Raw genomic sequence first — 25,236 nt, forward strand, 5'->3', positions numbered from 1 at the left:
TTTTTCCTTTTTTCCTATAGTGTTATTACTATTATTGTACTTTACTGTAAATTAAGGAGTAGAGCTTGGTTAAATTTCTACTTAATAAAGAAATAAATAATATAACAATTTTTAATACTTATTCACTTTATTAATATAGTATTTAATATCGTAATTGTACTAAAAACATGATTTCAGCATGTCATCATTGTAAAAATATTTTATTTCTACTGTCTAAAAGCACATCGCTGAGATTTCATCTTGACTAGATTTTTATAGCCTCATGTGCTTCTTAGTTAAGTTGACAAGAAACAATTTTAAAACTTTATGAGAGTACTAAAAAAAATATATATATATAAAAACTTATTTCATTACACAAAGTTTACATGTATGACCTCTAGTATAAGGAATTGTTAAATTGTTTAATTGAGAATAATATTAACGTCAACAATATTCAACAGAAACACAAAAGAAAATTAATTGCTGGACAATCAAAATCCGCAACAAGTTGTAGTATATTCTATGATAATATTTCTATCTTAGTCCTGAGGCAGACTGATATTGGCAGTCTAGTGCACTCAAGGTCACAAGTGACTTTTAGGACGTCTGCGAAGCTGCGCGTAGATGAGACCCGCCGGTTTGTCGATGGGCTGGTAAATGTAATGCCGAGGGTCGCCTTTCGTGACGTTCGCGGGGAATTTGGAAACGTCGATATTTAGATAATGTTTGTTCGGCATTGTCATTTTAATCCAAGTGATCTGTAATAAGGAAAGAAATTAAATTAATTTTTATATATGACTGTATGAAGTAATTAATAAGAACGCTAATGATAAATTGTATGACATTAAGAACGCGTATTCTTAATCTAATATTGTACAAAAATATTTATGACGATTACTTTAAAGAAGTTACAGATAAACTTTGACACGACGAGAGACCTAGAGCCGCTCCTCACGTGACTGATAACTAGGAACGGTGTGGCCTCGTATCACGATCGCTAACAACTATATACAGAATTTATGAAAAGTAATCCTACTGCTGAGCAACTTACATATATTTATGTGATTAAAAGCCTAGAAATTAAAAATTTGTAGCCTACACAAAACTTAAATTTAAGGAAACATAGTATTTTAAAAATTAAATATGACACGTGAAATCGTTAAATTAATTAATAATTTAGTAGTTCTCTCAAAAATCACACAGAGCTGAACAACAATCACCGAGATAACCTCAGCACATAATCAAGTACATAAACACTTATATCGCATATTATTGTAGACTTGTTTAAACACAGATCTGTCTATAAACGTCTTCGTATGTAAGAAAAATAACCTATTTTCTATTTCTTTTACATTTTAATATCAAACAATTGTCTATTACATATTTGCAGGGAAAATATGCAAGTATATTAAATATGTATCTTGACGTAACTTGATACACTAGCGTTTTAAGATTTATTTTCTTCCTTCAAATCAGAATCAATTATTTTTTTAAGTATGCTTAAATAGCAATTAAAAGTTTTTATAAAAAAATTAATAGATAAAGCTTATTATTCGGTGCAGGATTACATAGTTGATAAAGATGTGTGGACTTAGTGACGCTGTATTTCATTCAAGATGTTACTAATTTTGGACTAAAACACAGTTTATATATTGTTATTATCAAAAGAGTAACTGCGGAGTTTCTTGCCGATTCTCCTCTGCATAATCTACATTCCGAATCGGTCGTAGCTTTACTTGTACAAAAATCTAATATATAAAATTCTCGTGTCACAGTTTTCGTTGCCATACTCCTCCGAAACGGCTTGACCGATTTTGATGAAATTTTTTGTGCTTATCCGGTATCTATGAGAATCGGCCAACATCTATTTTTCATCCCCCTAAATGTTAGGGTTAGTCCACCCCTAAATTTTATTTTTTTATTTTTTAGATAAAATTTTTAATTTCTATTTTTTTATGATACAACATTAAAAAATACATACAACCCTAAATTTTCAACCCTCTACCATCAACCCCTATTTTTAAATAGCGTTTAGTGGCAAGACAACGTTTGCCGAGTCAGCTAGTAATAATTTATTTTTAAAAGTTTAATTTGTAAAATGACAATTCGAAAGTGCTCTTGGGCCTATTTAAATAAAGCTGTCTGTGATTTTTATTTTGAGCACTTTTCAAACATCATTTTACAATAATAAGCTAATAAATTTTCTTTTTAAATTATTTTTCTCAACTGTTTTTAAATATTTTTGTACCATTCGTGTAAAATATGGTAGGTACATACCTAATATATTTTTTATCCTTTGCGACAAAAATATGGAACTTACCTCGGAAACTTTTTCTAGGACGGTTTTCTCAGCTTGGTAAAGTGTGTGTTGTACTGATGGTGAATAAACCCCCGTATCAGGTGGTCCAGCAAACTTTTCCAATATAGCATCTTTCACGGTCAACCAAGCATTGTCAAAATCTGCTGATTTCATATTATCGTAGGTCCATTCTGCTTCCACTATCGTACTATAAAATAAGAAAAGGTAGAAGAAGATTATATAGCTACATAGTTTAACATTAGAGCTATATTTTGTAAATGATTTTAAGAATTTATCATTCAAATTTTTGCCTTATGTTTTCCTAAAACGAAGAGAAATAGCAAAGAGATTTTTTAAATACCTGAATATTCTTTCTGGAGCATCTGTTAGCGTGGTATACTCGTCTTGTACGAAGTCAACGAAAGAGGACTGTGTCGTCTTTAAAACACGTAAATCTCTCAAACCTGATTTTACAATGACAGCCTCTGCAGAAAGCATAAACATAAATATATAATACAGTAAAACTGCTGTTATTGTAAAGACCAAAATTATCTAATTGTTCTCAAAATAATTTAAAAGAACTTACCGTGTCGTGCTTGGGAAACTTCACACCATCGTGTCGCTGTCGGCGCAAAAACGAAAGCATGATTGTGTGGTATACCCGCTTGCAGTCTTTCCCAGGGATATTCAATAATGTGGCACTTTGCTTCTACGATTTGCCGATATGTATATAAGAAATGATTCACAACAACTGCACCAAACTCTTCAGGAGTCTTAATTCCATGCTTCTTAGCAAGCAAGTAAACGGTGTTCTTCTGTGAGTCAGTGGCGACAACTTCCTTATTATCGCCAGCAATGTATGCAGATTCACTTACAAGTTTTAATTCTGTGGACACTTCAAATTCTCGGATTACATGATAATTTCCGTCACGATGCACATGCAAGAGCTTAACGGAACTTTTTCCATAACCGTGATCGCTTAATTCAAACCGGCCCCCTGTGTCCTCAGCGGCCGTAGTGGCGGATCTGGGGCCCGTCAAGGAATACGGACCACCTTCGCCTGCGCTTGTGTTTGAGGGTTTCGCGTAAATTCTGAAATATTAAAATTAAGAAAGAAATATTATTAGATGATTTTTTCACACGTCTTCGCTTTAAATTTTATATCACATATTATCATATATTTTTATGGTAGTAATAAATTATATTTTTTTAAATGTAAAAGCATAATACCTGTTCGTGCTAGTCCACGGCATGATTTTAATTTTTTACTTTATTTTAAGCGTATGTAAGAAACAGCGCCGGCTCATTTACTCAAGAAGAGACTGTCATAATTGGAACTCAGTAGCGAATTTATAAAGGTACCCTGTGACCCTCGTTATCACTGACGAGCACGCGCCTAATGCGCAAACTGGACCTTATCGGTATTCACATTAATTTTATTTATCAAATACAGAGCAATATAACGTTATCAAAAGGAATTGTAAATAAACAACAACTATGGTTTTTCATTCAAATTTCCTTTTATTTACACGCGTATTTAAAAGAAAATGAAAAAGATGTGATAGTTTACTAAATAGAGAAAATAGTTTTTAAAGCAAACAGAAAATTATAAATTAATGTCTTACAAATAAATATCTTATAACATTCACAAACAGTCGTCGGTTTCTAAGATAAGTAACTTAATTTATAGGTAACAACTGACTGATATAGCTAAAAAAAAATTTAAATATACATGGAAATAATACATATATAAATATAAATATTACACCCAGTCTCAGGCGGAATCGAACCCAGAACCCGCGAAGCAGAAAGAAAGGCTACTACAAACTGTGCCAACGGGCTAGTCATAAATATATACAGACTGTTAATATTCCTATGATAAATCTATCTTCTTTTCATTTAATTATATCTAAATGTTTAAGATATGGTAAATTATTAAACTGTTCCGAAACATAGTTTTGGATGAAAAAGTTTTGATGTCGTTTTACCTTTATATATTAATAATTGTGTTTGCAGGCAAACGAAAAAAACTTCAATTATATCGATAAGTAATTAATACAACGTGGGTGGACGAAAAAATAGTCAAGTAAATACGCATTACCAAAGATTACTCCAAAAGTTGTAATCAGATCCAATTAAATTAAAAATCATTAAAATCGTTACTCAGTAAAAAGTTATGCAGATTTTCGAGAGTTTCCCTCGATTTCTCTGGGCTCCCATCATCAGATCCTAGTTTCCTTATCATGGTACCACACCAGGGATATCTCATTTCGAACAAAACAGAATTATCAAAATCGGTTTATAAACGACAAAGTTATCCCCAAATATACAAAAAATATATATATACATATATATTTACAGTCGAATTGAGTAACCTCCTTTTTTAAAAACGTTATATCACTACATAGTATAAAACAAAGTCGCTTCCCGCTGTCTGTGTGCTTAGATCTTTAAAAAATGCGCAACGGATTTTGATGCAGCTCTCTTTAGTAAATGGAGTGATTACAGAGGAAGGTTTATACGTATAATACATAAGTACGTAAAATAGTAGAGGAACACTGATAGTTTTTGATTTTTCTAATGTGATGTCGTAAATAAACACATTTTTTTGCGCATATATTATATATTCTATTTATTTTATTTTATATTTTATATTTAGTATCAGCATTGCACCCGTACCAAGCCGGGGCGGGTCGCTAGATCTATGTAAGAAAATGATTAAATTACTAAATGTACATTGCGTATCCCTTAATCTTTAAAGCAAGGGCGTTCTTTTGTTTTATTCGTTTTCGAGACAACGGATTGATCACTTTGGTTGACTGAGATTTTGATGTATTAATGGTAACATTTTATTTATTAAATAAATTAGTTTAACAAACAAGATAAGTCAGTACTAAGATAAACACGTGTTTTTATTTCACCATATCTTTAGCCTAAAATAGAATCCGATTCAAAAACAATCTTATTAAACGTACAAATTTTTATTTGTATGACTCTAGACAAAGATACATTTCTCTAATATATTAGTATTAATTTTCTTGAAGTTAACACGGGATCGGTCATAGATTCAAATATGGGCTACTACTGCTAAGCTTTTATGTTGTCAGTATTTAATCTCGTAATTGGCTATAAAGTAAAATACTCGTAAGGAAATTATCGTGAGATTTGGCGAAGTCTGTTTTCATTCAGCTTCTTAAGACAAAGAGTCTTGTATTCAAGTTCAACTAAATTATACGTCGACGTCAACTAAATTTATAAGTTGTTACTATAAAGCATAATTTAAATATTGACCTTGATCTTATATAAATTACTCGTACATTTGATCTTAGCAACAATTAAAACAATATACTTTTATTATTACTAAGAAACAAAATAATGAGGAGCGACGACGTCATTTTAAATTCTTTATCTTCTCAATACCGACTAATTACTGTCTTAAAACAACAATACTTATCAAATTTTTATTGACTCGTGTAAATTAAACGAATCCTGCTGTTAAGCATAGATTTATTTTTTATACAAAAATTTGTCACATACAAATGTGTATAGTATAGGGATTATCAAAGAGAACATAGAAATAAGAACTCGATCCTTGATCATTGATCGCTTTTTATTTCTTGTTTCATAAATAAGCTTTCAAATATTATAAATGTAGATATAAATTTCAAATTTTATGTAATAGTCTAATATAAGTGGCGTGCAGTTTTTACAGTCATGTCGTAATTTTTTACGATATTTTATATTTGCTGACCTTATAATAATAAAATACCTACTACGAATATATTTTACGACAAGTAGGAATTCTAACTACGGATACTTTATAGCCGTCTGCGTAACGTTTCGTTTATTTTAAATTATGATACGAGGAAACATACGCGCAATATCAAATATTCCAAATTGACTGAAAAACTATACATTTCTCTTAACTGTAATATGTAAAGACTAGGCCTATATCTTTATTACTAAGAAATATATATATCACATTCAATACCCAAAAAAGCTTACGTAATTACTTAGATTATACAGACATTTAAACATTTTATATACTGTGTTACAAAGATCTATAATATAGAATTGAATAGAATTAAATGTATTTTTCGTGTTGCCGGTTCAGTATATTATAATAAAAATGCTACTACATATTGATGTTTAAATAATAAAAGCTTAACATCATGAATGAAAATAAACTGTAAAAAATACCCAAACATCTTTTTAAAATGTAAAACAAAACATAAATTTCTTACTTGTATGCCTATCGAGATTTTTACGGTCAATAAATAAAAGTTCTTAGAATACTTTAAAAGTAGGCGCTTTAGCAATTTATGAGAGTTATTGCATTTTATAAATAAAACTTTCATGTTGTAGATAAATATATTATCTTAATATTTTAGTGATTTATATTTACACATACTCGTATGTAAATATTTATAAGAGAGAAAAGAACAGTGTGTTTGGAATTATTAACATTGAAATAATAAGAATATTGTTATTCATGCGCTTATTTTCTCATACCGTCGCGACTAGGAAGCTGAGTAGCGTATAGTTGCGAAACATCGGGGCCGGGCAGTGGCGGGCGCGAGGCGGGCGGTCATGTTTAAGCTTTTAAGTTACGAAAAACGTTTTATCGAATGTCTTTATCGACAACAAAAATTTAAATAAATTTATCTTATAAAAAGTCATAATTTATATTGTCAATACGTAAAAGTGTAATAAAATACTTACATTTAGTTTTGTTCGTTAAACTACGACTTTTTGGCTCAAAATTCCTATTGTCTATGCCTTTTGTTAAACATGCATTATAATATTTATCATTAAAACTACATATCGACAGTTTTGTAACTGCCTAGTAAAACTAGGACGTGGTCCGACGTTCGATTTTTTTTGTTATATATATATATATATATATATATATATATTATATTTATATATTATATATATATATATATATATATTTTTTTTTTTATTGACACACTCATACGTACACATACAGATTTTATTACATTGTATACTTAATGATCTACCTGTCCCCCACCTACAGGGTATATATGAGAAAGCTTAAAACCATCGTTATAAAAACTGATGCATAAGTAGTACTTACTTAAATTTCGTTTATTCTAATAACACAAAAAAGTTATTTCTAAATGAAGTATTAATCGTACCTGGAACACACACAGATTATATAAGTACTTAATTTAAAAATAAACGTATCGATATGATGGTGGACAGTACTAGTGCTGTGTGGTGAACGTAGTGCGCAGGCGCGAGGGCGGGCGGCGCTGTGACGCGGCTCGCTCGCCCAGCTGACGGCGCGGCCGCGTGACGTCTCTACGCAACCGCGAGTGTCGCGCACGCCTGCACCAGCTTCGGGTCATGTCACGACCTGCACGGTGAATCTTTCGTGTTACGTACTGTTGCACCTTACTGTTCCAAATGATGGTGCGCCGTAGTGGACGTTACACTGTTAACTGGCGAGGATTCAGAGACTGCGTCAGCAATAAAGCTCCCGATGACGGTGAGTTGTTTGCAAAACGACGTGTGAATAAACTTAACCTCAAAACCGATATGATACAAATTATAACTCAAACGTAATTTATTCTGTACAAAGATCCATATTGAATTTTATGTAATGTCAAACACGTTACATACCAGACGTCTGCAGATCCTCAATAAAACGTTTGCGCATACTCTCTTATGTATTCACTAACTATTGATATAATATTTTAGTCTGGTGCAACAAAATCATTTAACCGAATCATTTGCAAAATTTTGCGATAATATGATTTAGTTTTCATTGTGTCAACGAAATGAAATTGTAACAGTACAAAACATAGAACTAAAAATAAAAAATAAAAACATTTTTCTAGTCTTGAGAAATAATATATAACCGATAACTATTAATTATTACAAATATTCTTATGTACAATAAATTCTAGTTACTAGAAGTACACTGAATCTCCCTTATCTCCGCCATTCAGTGATGCTGTTAATTTTATTAGAAGTAATTCAGATGATTTACTGGAACTGTTACCACAGTTTCTTCTTTACCATAGCACACGAGGCCCAAGACCAGGGCCGAAAGTCTAACATAGTCAGCTTTTATATCTACTTAATTATATTCTACAGCATTGAAATATTGAAAAAAAACATTGTAATTAATTAAAAGTAACGGCCATTTCATTTAAGAACAGACCGTAATCTCCGTTAATATATCTTGATGGATATTCTTATTTTTTTATTGTTAATAAAAACTGTGTAGTTCTATTTTATTTTTAACCACTTCAAAAAAAGGAGGAGGTTACTCAATTCGACCGTATATATTTTTTTTAATGTATGTTCGGGGATAACTCCGTCGTTTTCGGTTTTTCTTTGTTTGCCTGCAAACACAATTATTCTGTTAAAACTGCATATGCAAATAAGTTTCGTCAGTTTTTTTTTTTTATATAACTAGGTCGGCAAACAAATTTACGGCTCACCTGATGGTAAACGATTACCGTAACTTATAGACGTCTGCAACACCAGAAGCATCGCAAGCGCGTTGCCGACCTTATCTCCAATTCTCCCCAGCTCTGGTTACCTTACTCACCTACAGGAACACAACACTGCTTGAATGCAGTAATATTTAGCTGTGATCTTCTGTAAGGTCGAGGTACTACCTCAGTCGGGCTACTCCATATATTTAGTAGGAAAAATGATGAATCGTGTAACAAGACTTAGTACATTTTTTTATAACAAGTACAAATTTACTTGTTATAAAAAATTATAGTACGTACTGTTTAATATTTAATATCAGTGCCATTATAGTTATGAAAACAGTAAATGGAGTACTTATAAAGTAGTTTCCTAGGGAGTTTTAGTTTATCACATAATGTTTACATTTACGCTGAAACATATATCAAAAATGATTCGAAATTTTACGCTAGACAAAATAAGGACAAATAATAATTCATGATCTACAAAAAATATTTCCATTAAGAAGCCGGATAGCTTTAATCCATCTCCAGGCAACTCGAAATATTTACGGACTATTCTATCGTAAATACTCAAGCCAATATTTTTGAAAATTACCTGGCTAGTAGGTATTTGTTGAGTTCCGTTTCAATTCGCCCGTTATCTTTTTTTCTACTTCATTCATTTTTATTGATCACTATTTAAATTTTCTGCCTATAAACTATTTGAAAAAGTGAGCCTCGGTCAGCTTGTAAATCATTGTACATGAAATAAACTTTTACATAATAAGCAATTCGGCTTCACTATAGGATGCCCCACAAATAATGTGTTGCGCTTTTACTTCGATAGTCAATGCAAGGGAGGAGTCACGTGATGCTTTAGGTGTATTCTGTGATTTATCCAAAGCATTTAAGTGTGTTCATCATAATACATTAAACAGGAAACTCAGTCACTATGGCATTAAAAATACCGCACTAAAACTTCTGAGTCCTTATCTTAGTGAAAGAACTCAGAACCAACCATTACTTCTTAAAATTTAGGATATCTTTGTAAACATGAACCATTTATGGTATCCTAAATTATTGTGATATAATAATTATACACTACTTTTGCCCCTCTTTGTAAATATTATCGATTTCTAGGCGAGCGGAGCCGCGGGCAATGGCTAGAATACATATAAAGCTAATAAGCATAGTCGTTTGTTACAGTAATATAATCACGGAGTTTACAAAAAAGACATTTGAACTCGCTTGAGAGATAATATTACTACTTTAATCTATACTCTATACCTACAATGAAATAAAATTGGAGTGTCTGTTTGCAATATTGAAATAACCGCTTTTTACTAAATGCATGTAGATGATACACTGTACATAAACCAAAATAATTTGTTTACAATTTTTGCCTCTCTGTCTTTCTGTCTGTTTGTTCTGACTAATCTCTGAAACAGCTGGACCAATGTTGAAGTGACTTTCACTGGCCGATAGCTGATGTAATAAGGAGTAACTTAGGCTAGTTTTATTTTAAAAATTTATTAATTTTATAACTCTGCGAACTGAACAATAACTACTTGTTAAATTCCACATAATAACACGGATAGCTACAAAAAGGGAGATGCGATTATGGGATAATTCAATCCACTTTTTTTTATTTCATCTATTAATTACGTGATATTTTTAGCAACTTTTTAACCCCAACTTCCCTTTGGTGATATATATTGACGTCTAAAACCTCTGGAAAGAAATCTAAATGTCCTCGCCCCCAATACCCAAAAATCACGTATGTTTTTTATAAAAAAAGTAAACGGAAGTCTTCAGAATATTATTCTTAAATACAGTTATAATCTGATAAAATTTTGAAAAACAACATTTGTCACAAACAGGATGAGAGCTCACGATTGCCAGTGCGTAGCGCCTAATCGTTATGTTCTGGCAATATTTATATTTACCTATATTTATACCGTTTAATTGTTTTCGTAATGGTTTCCATTTTTGTTTTAGTGTTTCAGGTATAACTGCAAACGATTTCCTTTCAGAAAACTTGTTTATAGCACAAAATTATTTATTAATAGGTATATTACCATTTGCCCCTCAGTGAAAGAAAAAAAAAACCTACGTGTTTCAGACACCTCTTTAGTAATATTTTTCTGTTAACTAGAAAAATCATTTACTTACATTTTTTAAATTCAGTACCTAATGCCTATTTACTGCCGTATCTAAGTAGTAACAAATCGTAATCGCCATTTCTATCTTCCAGCAACCGGATCATTAAACAGGGGCACCGACCTCAAGGGGCTAAAAATCTGGAGGCGCGATGAACTTTATATTTTTAAGCGAATAAAAAATTTTAACATTAATTTTTTTACATTGTGAATTAAAAGTAATCGAATTTTCAATATAAAATTTTAAATTACTATATTTGTTCCTTATTCATATATATACGAAAATGAATCACAATTTCTGTTGGTCACCCTATAAATTGAAATGGACTTTCTCTTTGACTTTACTTTTTTCTCTTTTACTGTTTGAAACTTTTCAAGACGTCGCAAACTTTTGCTTCTAATTTTTCACGTCGAGGTATAACCTCGACTTAACTATAGTTATAGGGCATCAATCATACATTTCTATCATGTACGCTACAAATGGCACTGACCGTGATCACTAAACTATATAATAGATCAATTGACTGTTTCGACTTTCTATTTTTCGATCTCAATTAACAGACTAGTCAAAAATAATTTATGACATTTTTTAAAAATTTGTGTAATATTAATGTTCAAACCCTGCATTCACATGGATATCTTCACGCTTTCACGCTTACATTATATATCTAAGAATTTAATATGTATGCTTCTGGACCCAGAACATAGAAGTAAATCCTAGTTTGGGGCATTGAGTGTGAAGCGTTTATATATTTATATAGTCAATATCCGTCCTACTTGTATTTGTACCCACTCTTAAATAAAAAGAATTTTTTTTTATGTATACTTAATATTTGTATATAAGAAATCTACATAATATATATATATACATATATTTTTGTTATTACAGAAATACAAGAAGAACCACAAGCAAAAGAAGATCTTTCAAATCATGAAGTTATATTTCTAAAAAGTATTGTTGAAAGTCCGGATTTTGCTAGAAAGTATGGAGTAAGTATATGTGGTCAAGAATAAAATTATGATCTTGTAGATGTACAAATTATTTAAAAAAAATCAAATTTGTTGCGCTATCATTATAATGATAATTTTACAACTACATGCGAATCAGAAAATTATTATTATAATAACAAAACAGAGCTGAGGTTAAATTAATTAATCAAACTGTATTCTTAATCACTTAATAAAATTTTAGACACGTATATACAAACTGCATTAAAACGTATATTAAAATAGACGAAAAATATCTTAAAGCAAAAAGTTATCAGTGAGCAGATTTGCTTGTAAAATCTGCCTTAAGAACATTGAGTTCGTATTAAAACATTACCATGAATGACCTTTAACAGAAGATACTGTTCTCGTAACTTTTTGGTCCTTTAAAAATATAGTCAGATAGTCTGAGTAAACCACGGTCTATAAGACTGTGGACTGTGGAGTAAACTGGACTATGACTTGGTAAAGAAAGGACCCCGCACAATTTGTATGGAAAATGGCTCTCGGCTAAATTGGCTGAAATTTTGCACTGGGCTAGTTTTCAACATGCTGATTAAAAGTCCCAAGGCACAAACCCCCAAGCTTAACCCACGACCCTCTACAACCCCCCAAACCCTCCAAAATGCACTTTGCAATAATCGACTGCAGTTTTGCGAAGAGATAGGCACTAACATGCTTAACATAATTCTAAACTATACCCCCTCAAAATAGACCCCCGACCACCTACGGCTCGACCCCCCACTCCCACCAACTCCCACACACCCTCCCTTAATTCATTTTGCAATAATAAGCTTAAGTTTTTAAAAGAGATGGATATCAACATGCTGGTCGAAATTCTCAATCGACCCCCCCCCCCTAAAATCAACCCCGACCAACAACCCCACTTAAACCCCAACCACCCTAAAATTGAGTAAAGACTCGTGAATGTACCAACTGTAAAGCTATTCACAGAGAATACTGCTATTCTTAAAAATAATTTTCTTAGGGTCCGCAGAATACGGTGATTCAGCAGTCCTTTTCAGGATAGTAGACCCGATCTTCGTCACTTTTGCGAACTTAACAAACCCTAATGAATATGGTTGAGGAGATAGCCATTCTTGTCTAAATGATGACCACAACTTCGAACATTATCCGGCACAAAAATATTTCTTTTTACGAATTGCATTGTTTAGACAATCTCTGGATGTTATTTTGTTCGTTACAAATAACGCGAACACGAACGCGATGCTGTTTGCATTAGAACGTTCAATCGCAAACAGCTTGGATGGTCATTAATTAAAGTTATTTCATCTATTATTGACCTGTTGCAGTTGATGCAAAGTCTTGAATTTTCATTAAGAACTAGGGGTAAATGGCCATGATCATCCCTTTTAGTAATCGCAAGTTGACGCTTATCAGCATTACCATCACCATTCATAAATGTCAACTGTCCCACGTTGAATTCTCTATTACAAACGCAACACCGTATTTTTGTAAAAAAGTTCGTTTAAGACTGGAAGGGACTGCTTCGCGAACACGAACTAAAGTTCGCAAAAGTGATGAAGATCGGGTCTACTATCCTGAAAAGGACTGCTGAATCACCGTATTCTGCGGACCCTAAGAAAATTATTTTTAAGAATAGCAGTATTCTCTGTGAATAGCTTTACAGTTGGTACATTCACGAGTCTTTACTCAATTTTAGGGTGGTTGGGGTTTAAGTGGGGTTGTTGGTCGGGGTTGATTTTAGGGGGGGGTGTCGATTGAGAATTTCGACCAGCATGTTGATATCCATCTCTTTTAAAAACTTAAGCTAATTCTTGCAAAGTGAATTAAGGGAGGGTGTGTGGGGGTTGGTGGAGTGGGGGGTCGAGCTGTAGGTAGTCGGGGGTCTATTTTGAGGGCTATAGTTTAGAATTATGTTAAGCATGTTGGTGCCTATCTCTTCGCAAAGCTGCAGTCGATTATTGCAAAGTGCATTTTGGGGGGTTTGGGGGGTTGTAGAGGGTCGTGGGTTGAACTTGGGTGTTTGTGCCCCTTGAGACTTTTGATCAGCATATTGAAAACTACCCCTATGCAAAATTTCAGCCAATTTAGCCGAGAGCCATTTTTCATACAAATTGTGCGGGGTCCTTTTAAGATGGCAACATGAGAACAATATGTCAGGGAAGAATGAACTCTCATAATTTGGCGGGCCAGGCCCCTGCCTGATATTAATTTTTTGCAATTGTTTTAGCTAATCAAAGCAAAGTTTTCTGTCCTAACAATTCTTATAACGTAAACTAAGCTTCACTCAGATATTGGCAAATCCTTCAGGGACCCAAAGTAAAAGAAGAAGAAGTAGCTAATTCAATTGTTCGTCGTTCGTGCGTAATTATTGTATTTGCTTGTTGTTCGTTTATTGAAAAAAAAAAATCAAAAATTTTAACCAAACCTAGCTCTTGCTATTATTGCACTTCGCTTCAATATAATTACACTTACATGGGTATATTCAAATAAATACTGCTATGCATGCGCGAAATCTCAACTGCTGCGTAGTGCAAGTGTAAAAAAGATTATTTTCCCCGCGAAGTTAAGAGAGCTGGCACAATGAGATTCGTGTTTAGTATGTTGTTTTGGTCAAATTTCAAACTCAATGAAGTTAGAAACGTTGAAGAAAAGTGACCGTAATAAGTGAATCAGCATCGAGTATTAAATTCAATAACCTTTATGTTTATTTTTTCATTTTTGTAATTCTAATAAAAAAAAAAAAAAAAAAAAACAGAAATGTTCTGTAGTAAAAATGTTTTACTGAAAAAATATTTTTCTGACATTTAGAAAATGCTATTTTTAATCTTTAACTTAATGCCACTTTTGACTGACACAGAACGTTGATAGTCATTCTGTGTCATAAATACTGTTTAATTGAAAAATAAATATTATACTCTATGCGGACTGTATAGAGTATAAAACAAGTTCTCGTGCTATATTAACAAAAACACCTAACTGGAAACAAAATCTCGATGAGAAACCGAGTAGGTGGGTGTGTACTGTGTTGTGTTCTTAAATGGATAAATTATACGTTACAACTGATTAATAAATATAAAATTAAAAGAATTATTGTTAATTTACCATTATTTAAAATCATATTATAAATTTACGTGGTGTGTATTGTGTATAAAATATAACTTTTCATTCAAATATTTAAAATAAACCAGTGCCACGCCTAAGCATCAGGGTTTTTGTTTCGTTCTTTTAATATTTTTCCAAGTAAAAACGATAAATACTTTTTTTGTGAATTAAAGTAAAACTTTAGTTAAGCAACGCTTTGGTGTTACAGTCGATCGATTCGGAGGAAGATTTGTTCGTAAAGCCAGTCTCCTTGGATAATGTAAACATAATAAAGTCACTGAGTGAATATCGTGGCAACAACATACGGACCATCGAACAGGCTGAATTAGCTATATTACTTTCCCGAGTGCATTTTAAGGTAAATATTTAGTAAAAACAATGATTAGTTGAATTACATTTTACTAGACTGATAATTAAGTAAGGACAAGTGAAATGTTGATTGCTAGTGTTATTTTTTTTTTGTTTTAATGAATAGTAAAGATCGATTGGATGTTCTTGTTAATAGGCCCTAATTGATGCACACGACCAAATCGGGAAAATTTGGCTTGAGCGTGGTTCAGGAGTAGATGAGAAAACTTCGAAAGAAGAACAGAAAGACATTGCTGAAAGTATAGATATAAGTCCAGGTGAAAACGGAGACATGCCAGTGGAGACAGTTAAAGTTGTAGGTCTTAGAAAAGTGCCTGGACAACCTTTAGGTTTGACAGTAAGTAGGAATAGTTAATTATTTATAGAAATAACTGTATTTAACAATTAAAATCTCATTTAATTGTCTTTTTAGGTAACAACAGATGAACATGGTCAATTGATAGTAGCTAGAATTCTTGCTGGCAGTGCGGCCGCAAAACAAGCACTGCTTAGTGTAGGCGATGTGCTCTTAGAGGTTGATGGCGTACAAATAGATACAGAAGAACAGTTGAAAGAAGCTGTTTCAAAGCCAAACGATAGAGTAACATTAAAAGTTGGACCAAATCTCAAAGAAAAAAATGCTCAATTAACTAATAAACTTAGTGTAAGTTACTAAACTTAATAAATAAAAATTATGTCTATCTTATTATAGCTTTATTTGAATAATTTTATTCATATGTTTCAGTGCTACATGAGAGCTTTATTTGATTATAATCCCTCCGAAGATACTTTATTGCCATGTAAAGAGATTGGATTAGAATTTAAGAGAGGTGATATTTTACAAGTAAGTTAATGTGTTTTTTTTTTTTAATTTTATTGAGATTGTTTTACTCTGTATCACAATGTTATTTATCATACTTCTCCAAAACACCTGGACCAACTTTTATGAAATTTTGTTTGCATATCTGGTAGTTCTGAGAATTGGCCAACGTCTATTTTTCATACCTTTAAAGGCGATAAGGCGAGGGGGGGATTAAGGGGGTTAATAACATATATGGCAAAAAACATTATATTTAGTATGCAGGGAATTTCGAGGGAGATAAATAAATCTAGCTAGGATTCATTTTTAGAAAATGTTGTTTTATCCCAGTTTTTAGAAAATGAAAAAATGGATACAATATTGTTAGAATACTAAGGTAAATTTCGCACTTGTCAATAAAGTTGTAATAGCTCAGGTGGAAAATCGGCCGGTTGCGATCGACCGTAAAGACCACGGTTCAAATCCTCAAATTTTCAGATTGGTTAAGGTTTTTTTTCTTTTTTTTTTCTAATTGCACTCATTACTTTCTATTTTTTATTATTTCAGTTCAGTCAGTTCATATTTTTTATTATTATATTGGTAAAATCGAAAAATACTTTTCATATTTTATATTTATTATTTTTAACGTTTTATTTTTGATTTTTTATATTTTTTTATTATTGTCGTTAAAAAAATATTATTCATATTTTATAAATATGTAATTCGTATTTAAATATGATTTCCAAAAAACACGATTTACTAAAAATACCGAGCTAAGCTCGATCACCCAGGTACTATAAGATTATATGTTTAGCACAAACCCATGGTCAACTGTTTCAAAGTCAGGGAATTTAATGCATATAACTGTATACACCGAATTGGTATGAAAAATTAAATTCACAAGCCTGTAGGCAGAATGCATTACTGCTATTGGCACCAACAGACCTGGCTATTTTTTGTTTATAACTCATTAGTTGATGTTTATTTTATATTTTAGGTGTCCGATAGAAGAGATCCCAATTGGTGGCAGGCAAGCCACGTTGAAAAACCAGAAGTAGTAGGATTAATTCCGTCGCCAGAATTAGAAGAGAGACGGAAAGCCTATGTACCACCAGAAGCTGATTTTGTTCACAAAATTAGTATATGTGGAGCAAGAGTAAGTTTATTTCACTTGTATGAAGCTATTATTATATTTACTAAACACACCGACGGTCGCGGGTTCGATTCCCGCTCAGAGTGGATATTTGTGTTTATACAAATATTTATTTCTGGTCTAGTTATTATTCCTTGTGGGTCTCTCCACCGTGCCTCGGAGAGCACGTAAAGCTGTCGTTTCCGGTCGTTATCATGTACACCTGATAGCGATCGTTACTAATAGTAGGGAATATATCTGCCAACCTGCAATGCAGCTGCGTGTTATTTATTCAGCGGGATATTACAGGCCGAAGCGAAGAAAAAGGGTTTTAACAATTTAGTTAAATAATTATTTATTTATGATATTTCCAAACTTTTTTTTTTTAATTAATGTGTCACTTCAAAAAAATTCAGATATCAAAAAAGAAAAAGAAGTTCGTGTACGAGTCGCGGTCGAGCGTGCAGCTGGAGGGCGCGGAGCTGGCGCTGTACGAGGAGGTGGCGCGCACGCCGCCCTTCCTGCGGCGCGTGCTGGCGCTCGTGGGCACGCGCGGCGTGGGCCGCCGCACGCTCAAGGCGCGCCTGCTGCACGACCAGCCCGCGCGCTTCGGCGCCGTCGTGCCGCGTCAGTGTCTACTGTTCCCTTATTGTTTTGAACTATAACTTACTAGTGTGTGGGTAACACAAAAATAAAATCGTACATATTAAAAATAGCACGGTGTCGTCTCCTGTCAAAGATTTTCATTGTAATATGAAACTTTGCATAGTTACGGGTCTCTGTAAAGAACTCACTATAGACGGCGCCACGGTTCGCTTAAACCGAAAGTAAAAATCATCATATCAGAAATTTCGCTCTAGCGGGTACATCGTTCCATAGCTTAATTGGCTAGAGCGCCGACACGGTCAGTCGAGACGCGGGTTCGAATCCCGCTGGACCGGTCAATTTTTGATATGATATTCAAAAATGTCTATAAGTTACTTCTTTACGCACGCTCGACTTGGCGAGTAAGTTTGTGGATGTGTGGCGAGAGCGTTACGTAAAGTGTGATCGAGCGACGCCAATGAAGGTAGAGAGAGAGGTGCGAGCAAACATTTTCTTTCTCTCATAACCAGTTACGTTTCGTTACTGAACATGGAATTACGAGTGCAGGGTCAGCCTGGTGGTAAGCGGATACCATAGCCTGTGAACGCCTGCAATACCAGAAGTATTGCTACTGTACTCACCTCAGTAACACGACACTACTTAAGTACTTCCTCAGTATTAGTTCTAATTTTAAAGAAGATACTCAATACTTCCCATTGCGACCTATTTTAAAAATGTTTTATTTTTATAATATATATGAATTAAGCATACTCTTTCATATAATTAAGTTCGAGTGACACCATTTTAGCCAAACTCAAATCAATTTTCTTTACGTTTAGATACATCTCGTCCTCCCCGGCCGCTCGAAGAGAACGGTACCTCATACTGGTTCGTGTCTCGCGAAGAGATGGAGCGGGACGCGCACGCGGGACGCTTTCTGGAGTATGGAGAACACAACGGACACTTGTACGGAACCCACTTAGATTCTATAAGGGCTGTCATTAAAGAAGGTGAGACAATTGTTTTAGTTTGAGTATTAAATATTATTTAAAAGTATTAGATATTGTTTAGTCAAATTTATGTTTAATCTACAAAACTCAAACGCGTTCTTCAGAACTTGATAACACAATAGAGATGCTGAAAAAATTATATTTTGTTATCTAATCTATTATATTTATTGTATATTCTTTTTTAAGTGTCAGAGTAAATTTTAATATTTGTACAAAAATCGAAATGTAAACTTACTTTATTCAAATAGCTTCATTTAACAAATAAAATTTTAATAAATTAATTAGCCCTTCTATACATATAATAATCTATATATTTTTTCCCTTAAGTAACAATTCCCTAGCAAAAGTTGTTGTTTTCTCGGTCAGAATTGTCAATATATAGGTATGTATATTGTATATTTTATTTTTGCTTTTTTTTTTCATAGGAAAAATGTGTGTTCTGGACTGCGCCCCGCAATCACTCAAACTCCTACACAACAGTAGCGAGTTTCTACCATATGTTGTAATGATCGCAGCGCCAGGCATCGAACAGTTACGGAACCTCACCTACGCCTCCAACCGCAACCTCACGGTAAAAAACCCTTTGCTATAAATAACAACTTACTATATGAAGCATTTTTATTTTGCATTGGAATTATTTAGTGATGTTATAAAAATGAAAACCTATTATATATATTAGGCCGACGTGTCGGTCTCTGTATGAGATTAGACAAAACAAAAGTTATGTTTAACAACCAAATCATACCGAGACCGGTATCGGTCGATGGTCGGTTTAAGATAAGAGAGTTTTTTTTTTTTAATATTTTTAGATTACATTTGGGCTTTTTTATTTTAGTCTAGAAATAGTACCCAGTATAAGTGGTTTAGCTTAATGCCGCCCACTTGCAACAAGTCTGTGTACAAACTATGACACTAAAATGATAACAGATTATAAAATGTTTCTCCTGCAAAATTACATGTTAAAAACGACACTCAGACAGTGTGAACATTTCTTGTCATTAAATAAACGCCTCACACGTAACGGTTCAATCCCGTGCCGGGGTTTCGGAAACACCCACTACACAAGCACAAACATCCAAACCATAGCAAATGTCTGTATGGCCAATACAAATGTTTGCCTTGTGCGGGGATCGAACTCGCGGCCACCAGCTTAAGCGACTGCTATGATCAATGCGCTAACGCGTCGTCAAGTTTATTCCCGAGTTAAAATGAGTTCTATTTAATCCTGAACTTTAGCTATTGACGAAATATTTTCTATGTGAATTGTCTGTATTAAGCTCCATATAAATAGCATGCATCGAATTTACTGTTTTATAATTATAATTTAGTAGTTAAAAAAATTTGTTTTATTGTAATAGTCTTATATTTAAAGCAATTATCGTATATATTTTGTCTGTAGAATTGTGTGTATTTTGTTTTATGGCATGTTTAAAGTAGTATGATTGCGTATGTGACGGTTGCGCATGCGCCGTTTAGTTTGACCGACAGAGCTCCATCCGGTACAGTTCGAGACGTGCGCGCACTCTGGAATCGCTCGCATCGCTGTATGAGGTAAATATATTTATTTCTAATAATAAATAAGCCAATGACACGTCTCGGCAAAAGAAGCACTGGCCGTCCTCCAACCAGGTGGATTGACGACATAAATAAAAGCCGCTAGTGGAAGTGGATTCAGAGGGCACAGGACCGAATGGAGTGGCGAGCCTAAAGGGAAGCCTATGTCCAGCAGTGGACTTCTAAGGGCTGATGGATGAATGGATGAAGTCAATGTTTTTCACGATATATTATGCTACGAAAATAAATTGAAGTTCATAAAACCGTTACGTCCCAGTTCTCTAACATAAGAAGATTTCCAACCGAAAACGAATAGATTGCATGAAGTTTAGATGATGTTAGATATATTCCGTTTTTTTTTTTTTTTTTTTGGAATTCTTATTTGGTAAACAAAACCCTGTCAATCGTAATTCACGTTTTTCCGCGTTTATCACTCACTTTCATAACACATTAGCTTACGGACATTTGTAAAACTCCATTTATTATTTATTTCACCTAAAACAAATATCAATTTATCATTTTAAACACATAAAAACAACTAAAATACGAATTCCGAGCGTACAGATAACTAATATTTTTGAATATGACATTTCAATATATTTTTTTAAAAGGCAAATAATATTTTTATATATTTTATAATAATCAGGTCATAATATTTTTAGAACCGAATGAGTATAAGAAGTGAATGAACAGCATGAGCGATAAAATAGGCCATGTTCTTTACGTATATTTTAAATTTTCAAGAATTATAATTTGTTAAATAATGTTACCGTAAAGCGATTAGTTATTAATTTATTTTTTTATTATTAATTGTTTTTTTTTTTCTTTTTTTTTATGTTGAGTGCAAAAAAAATCCTTACAAAATATTGCAAATGTCAAACTTTTATGGTAAAATATTGTAAAGGTTTTATTTTAAATTATGAATATTTCTGAATATCAATTTCACCCTAAATATTTTAACGCTATCCCATATAATATTAAAGTATACCACATAGCAATGGCATTAAAGTTTACTGTATTTAATAGGAAAATTTTTTGAGACTTTAGGATGAGACTTAGGATTACCCAATGAGAGCTTCGTGGAGAACAATGTTATTAGTCCTTTTTTTAGATGTTAAAGAGTGTGCCGCCGGTGCAAGGTTTTTTATCATAATAAATACAAATAATGTGACAATAATATTAATAGAATCAACTTTTTTTCTAGACACAGGCGAAAATAGGACATTTTGTTGTAAATTTTATTTTTGACGTCTTTTTTACCGACCATTTCACATAAACGAAATATAAATTTGTTGCCTTTTATGCTCGATGCTCGATTAATATATATATTTTTTTTTTTTTTTTCGTAATTCTGTACCTCTACTAATTCTTAGAAAAAATATTCAATATATTATTAGGTTTTGAAACAATTGTAGCAATATGTTAGCGTTAAATATTTGAACATAAAATGAATTTTACTTTCGTCTATGGCTTATTAATATTATTCATTCATTTGCTCTTTGTGTCACTTTAGTATACTTACAATAAATATTACTCTATTGTCTGTGGTCGGAAGTACGCAATATTTGTTTACTATTTAGGACTATACCAAAAAAATAGAATATAGTTATCTACTTTTCACAATCAGTTAACAGTTCAAACTCATCAAATAGTGGCTTACAATTGCCTAGTTTACGGTTTCTATTGCGCCGATTTATTGAAATTTTGCGTAGATATGTAAACCCTGACCAACATAAAATATAGACTACATATTATTCTATCGCATGGGATGGTTGGTTGGGACCTCTCAGTAGCACACATTCACTCGCAGCAATATTTCATTTTTCAAAATTCGACAAACGGAATTCGGGACAAATTTTTCACAGGCAACCCTATAACACCGTGTTCATGATGAAATAATCTTTAATTTCATTTAATTTTAATTCAATAATCATACTGGTGCAAAATGTAGTAGTATCGTCGATCGATATACCTGTTTATATCTGGCTACCTGAGTTTTGTAACAGGAAAAGAATAAGGAACTCCTGGGGGGATTGGGTCGGCAACGCGCTTGCGATGCTTCTGGTGTTGCAGGTGTCTATAAGCTACGGTAATCACTTACCATCAGGTGAGTCGTACGCTTGTTTGCCGACCTAGTGGCATAAAAAAAAGCAACCTAACGTTTGCATATTCTATGGGCTTCATGCTTTTGATTGGTATAGAATTTGTCTAATAATAAAACCGGTGAAAATTAAAAAAAAAAATTATGATTTAATTGATCATATTCTGGACTGAAATTTGTTAGGCAACCCATATGCAATATATTTATTGACAAATTAAATAATATAAATATAAAATACGTTTCATCAAATAAACATCTCGCTGAAGGTCGTTTTATATCGAGATCCTATACTAATATGTCGGTACCAAGTTCGTCAGGTCAGCTAGTATGTATATAAAAGTGTGACCCAAAAATTCGTTGTGGACTGTCGAGACCAAACCCCTCTTCTCTGCTTATTTATTTATTTGTATTTGGGAAACAAACAGTACAACATAACACAAATAATAAAAGATAACAAAGATATATCGCACAGACCAGTTAAGTTTCCACCAATAACCAATACAAACAAGAAGCAGAAAGTAAAAAATGAGATACAAATTCAAATAATCAAATACAAAGTTGAAACTCATGCTTAATGAATGCTCGGATGTTACAGGAGGAAGACATGAAGCAGACACTAGAGGACAGCGCCCGCATCCAGCGCCAGTACGAGAAGTACATCGACCTGGTGCTCACCAACAACAACGCGGACAGCACGTACGCGCGCCTCATGGACGCGCTGCACGCGCTCGCCAGCGACCACCAGTGGGTGCCCGTCGCCTGGATCTACTGAGCACCGCTTACAGCCAGCGATCACGCCGTCGACCCGCATTGAAACTGTTTGTGCTCTACAACTCGTACTCCAGCCATAGACTTACTTTACAACGAAACTGTAGCTCTCGAAATATAAGTCGGCTTACTGCATCGTGATAACGTCATTATCGTCAGGGTCGCTTCCAACTAAGTACGAGTGTGTGCTCGATACATAGATCTGCTAAAAAAATATTTGTGCTTTGCCATTAGTATGCTTTTGGTATTGATGTCATCAGAGCGATATTAGAGCTGCCAACATAAATGGGTTAGTTTTGGTATTTATAGTGATATAAAATCTATCTGAGAAATACATCTAATACAATGTAAATTTTTTTCCACTTATAACATTTTTGCCTTAATAGAAAATTGCGCCAAGACAGTATCTTCAATATGGCGTCGTTATACGACATCGTTAGCACGGATCAGTAAAGCTGGTTTATATTTCAATGTTAGATTTTGTAATACTATATATTCATAACTTTTTAATATTCAAGCTATTACTTTCTAGAATCTAATGAGCCAATGTTCATTTTTAGATCTAAACTACGTCTGTCATAAATTACACAAACTATTAATACTTTGTGATGAAGTAATTAACCAACAGTAATGGTTATCCATATAACATGCAATTCTGTCGCTTCGCTAAAATATACTTGCAAGACTGCTATTTTGATGAAAAAAAACCAGCAAGTTTCTATCATTTAAAAAACTATGGGAATTTTTCAATGTATTTTGGTGTATTTTAGTTTAATCTATGAATCTCAGAACCTTTATTATTAAAAATTTAATTCAAAGATTCGAGATATATTCTTATTTGACTTTTTTTTTACACTTCAATCAAATTTATTGGTTGTGATACGACGAAAATGTTAGTTATTTAGTCTCGTCACCCCAAACACCGCTCACAAAAATGAAATATTTTCAATTCATCACGAACTAATCACAAAAAACTGATGCACTATTTATATTTTATTAAAAATTTATAAATTTTTATACAATTAAATTTATTTCACAAGGTATTTAAATTGTTTATATCAAATTTATCATCACATGGTTGTATTTAGTTAAATTAATATCATTATTAGTTAAGCAATACAAGAAAAACTTGGTTCGAATCATCAAGAACAGTTGCCACTGCTTTGATGTTGCTGGTAATGATCATTCCAAATGTACTATTTCCTAATATAATATTTCGACATGAATAGTGTTACCATTACAAATATGAATGTTAATTACAATTTTTCATTATCATATGCCCCTTCAAAACCCTCCCACTTTTTATCACAATGTTTTGTGTTCAAAATTAAGTATCCCACCTAAATGTTGTCATCTGTCACTGAGTAAAAATAGGTAATTAATATTTTAGGTGTATAAAGTGCTTTTAGTATATGTATTTGTAAGTCAATGATTCATAAACTGTGTTATGTTTAAAAAGAAAATAGATCACAAATTAATACATATTTAATTTTTAAGAAAATAAAGCCTCAAGTGTAAAATTTGCAATTGTAAACAGGTCTTATATTAAATGTCATGATTGCATTGTATAAATGTTAAGCTTCAACAAATTGCCACTTATAAATATAAGATTTTGTATTACAAAGACATCACTACGATTTTTTCATTATATTCATCACTTCAAATGATAAAATAATTTAATGAATAATATAAAAACATTTTATCAAATAGCTATATTGCTTTTAGATAATTTTGCTAATAAGTGCGAGCTGCTAATACTAAGAAAACTTATACCACAGATATTCTTATTGTAATATTAGCTTCAAATCCATAAGGATTTTACATTCCGTCCATTTTATTTTGTTAATTAGCTGTAAATTTTATTGTAGCAAGGACATTCAATATACATATGTAAGTTCACACTTTATTTTATTTTCGCAATAACTATCTCCATGCTTATTTTTATTTGCAAATATATTATAAATAAAAAAACAACA

General features: G+C 32.7%; 2 protein-coding genes across 3 annotated transcripts; one reads left to right on the forward strand and one right to left on the reverse strand.

Annotated features, from left to right (window-relative positions):
- Positions 1-108: 108 nt before the first annotated feature.
- On the reverse strand, positions 109-3,531 carry LOC123669732 (uricase). Its single transcript, XM_045603323.1, has 5 exons — positions 3,509-3,531; positions 2,865-3,370; positions 2,640-2,763; positions 2,300-2,486; positions 109-737 (listed from the first exon to the last, which is right to left on the reverse strand). The coding sequence occupies exons 1-5, from the start codon at positions 3,529-3,531 to the stop codon at positions 564-566; spliced, it is 1,014 nt and encodes a 337-aa protein (XP_045459279.1). The 3' UTR covers positions 109-563.
- A 4,041-nt stretch (positions 3,532-7,572) lies between these two features.
- On the forward strand, positions 7,573-23,264 carry LOC123669123 (protein PALS2). Of its 2 annotated transcripts, none has more exons than XM_045602757.1 (12): positions 7,573-7,790; positions 11,776-11,876; positions 15,172-15,321; positions 15,469-15,669; positions 15,745-15,975; positions 16,057-16,155; positions 17,108-17,266; positions 17,659-17,869; positions 18,667-18,837; positions 19,263-19,408; positions 20,314-20,388; positions 23,088-23,264. In XM_045602757.1, the coding sequence occupies exons 1-12, from the start codon at positions 7,709-7,711 to the stop codon at positions 23,262-23,264; spliced, it is 1,803 nt and encodes a 600-aa protein (XP_045458713.1). In that variant the 5' UTR covers positions 7,573-7,708. The 2 variants fall into 2 exon arrangements, with proteins under 2 accessions (XP_045458713.1, XP_045458714.1); XM_045602758.1 differs by having other exon boundaries at positions 11,785-11,876.
- Positions 23,265-25,236: the final 1,972 nt, after the last annotated feature.

Source organism: Melitaea cinxia, chromosome 3, assembly GCF_905220565.1.
Source record: "Melitaea cinxia chromosome 3, ilMelCinx1.1, whole genome shotgun sequence".
Lineage (NCBI taxonomy): Eukaryota > Metazoa > Arthropoda > Insecta > Lepidoptera > Nymphalidae > Melitaea > Melitaea cinxia.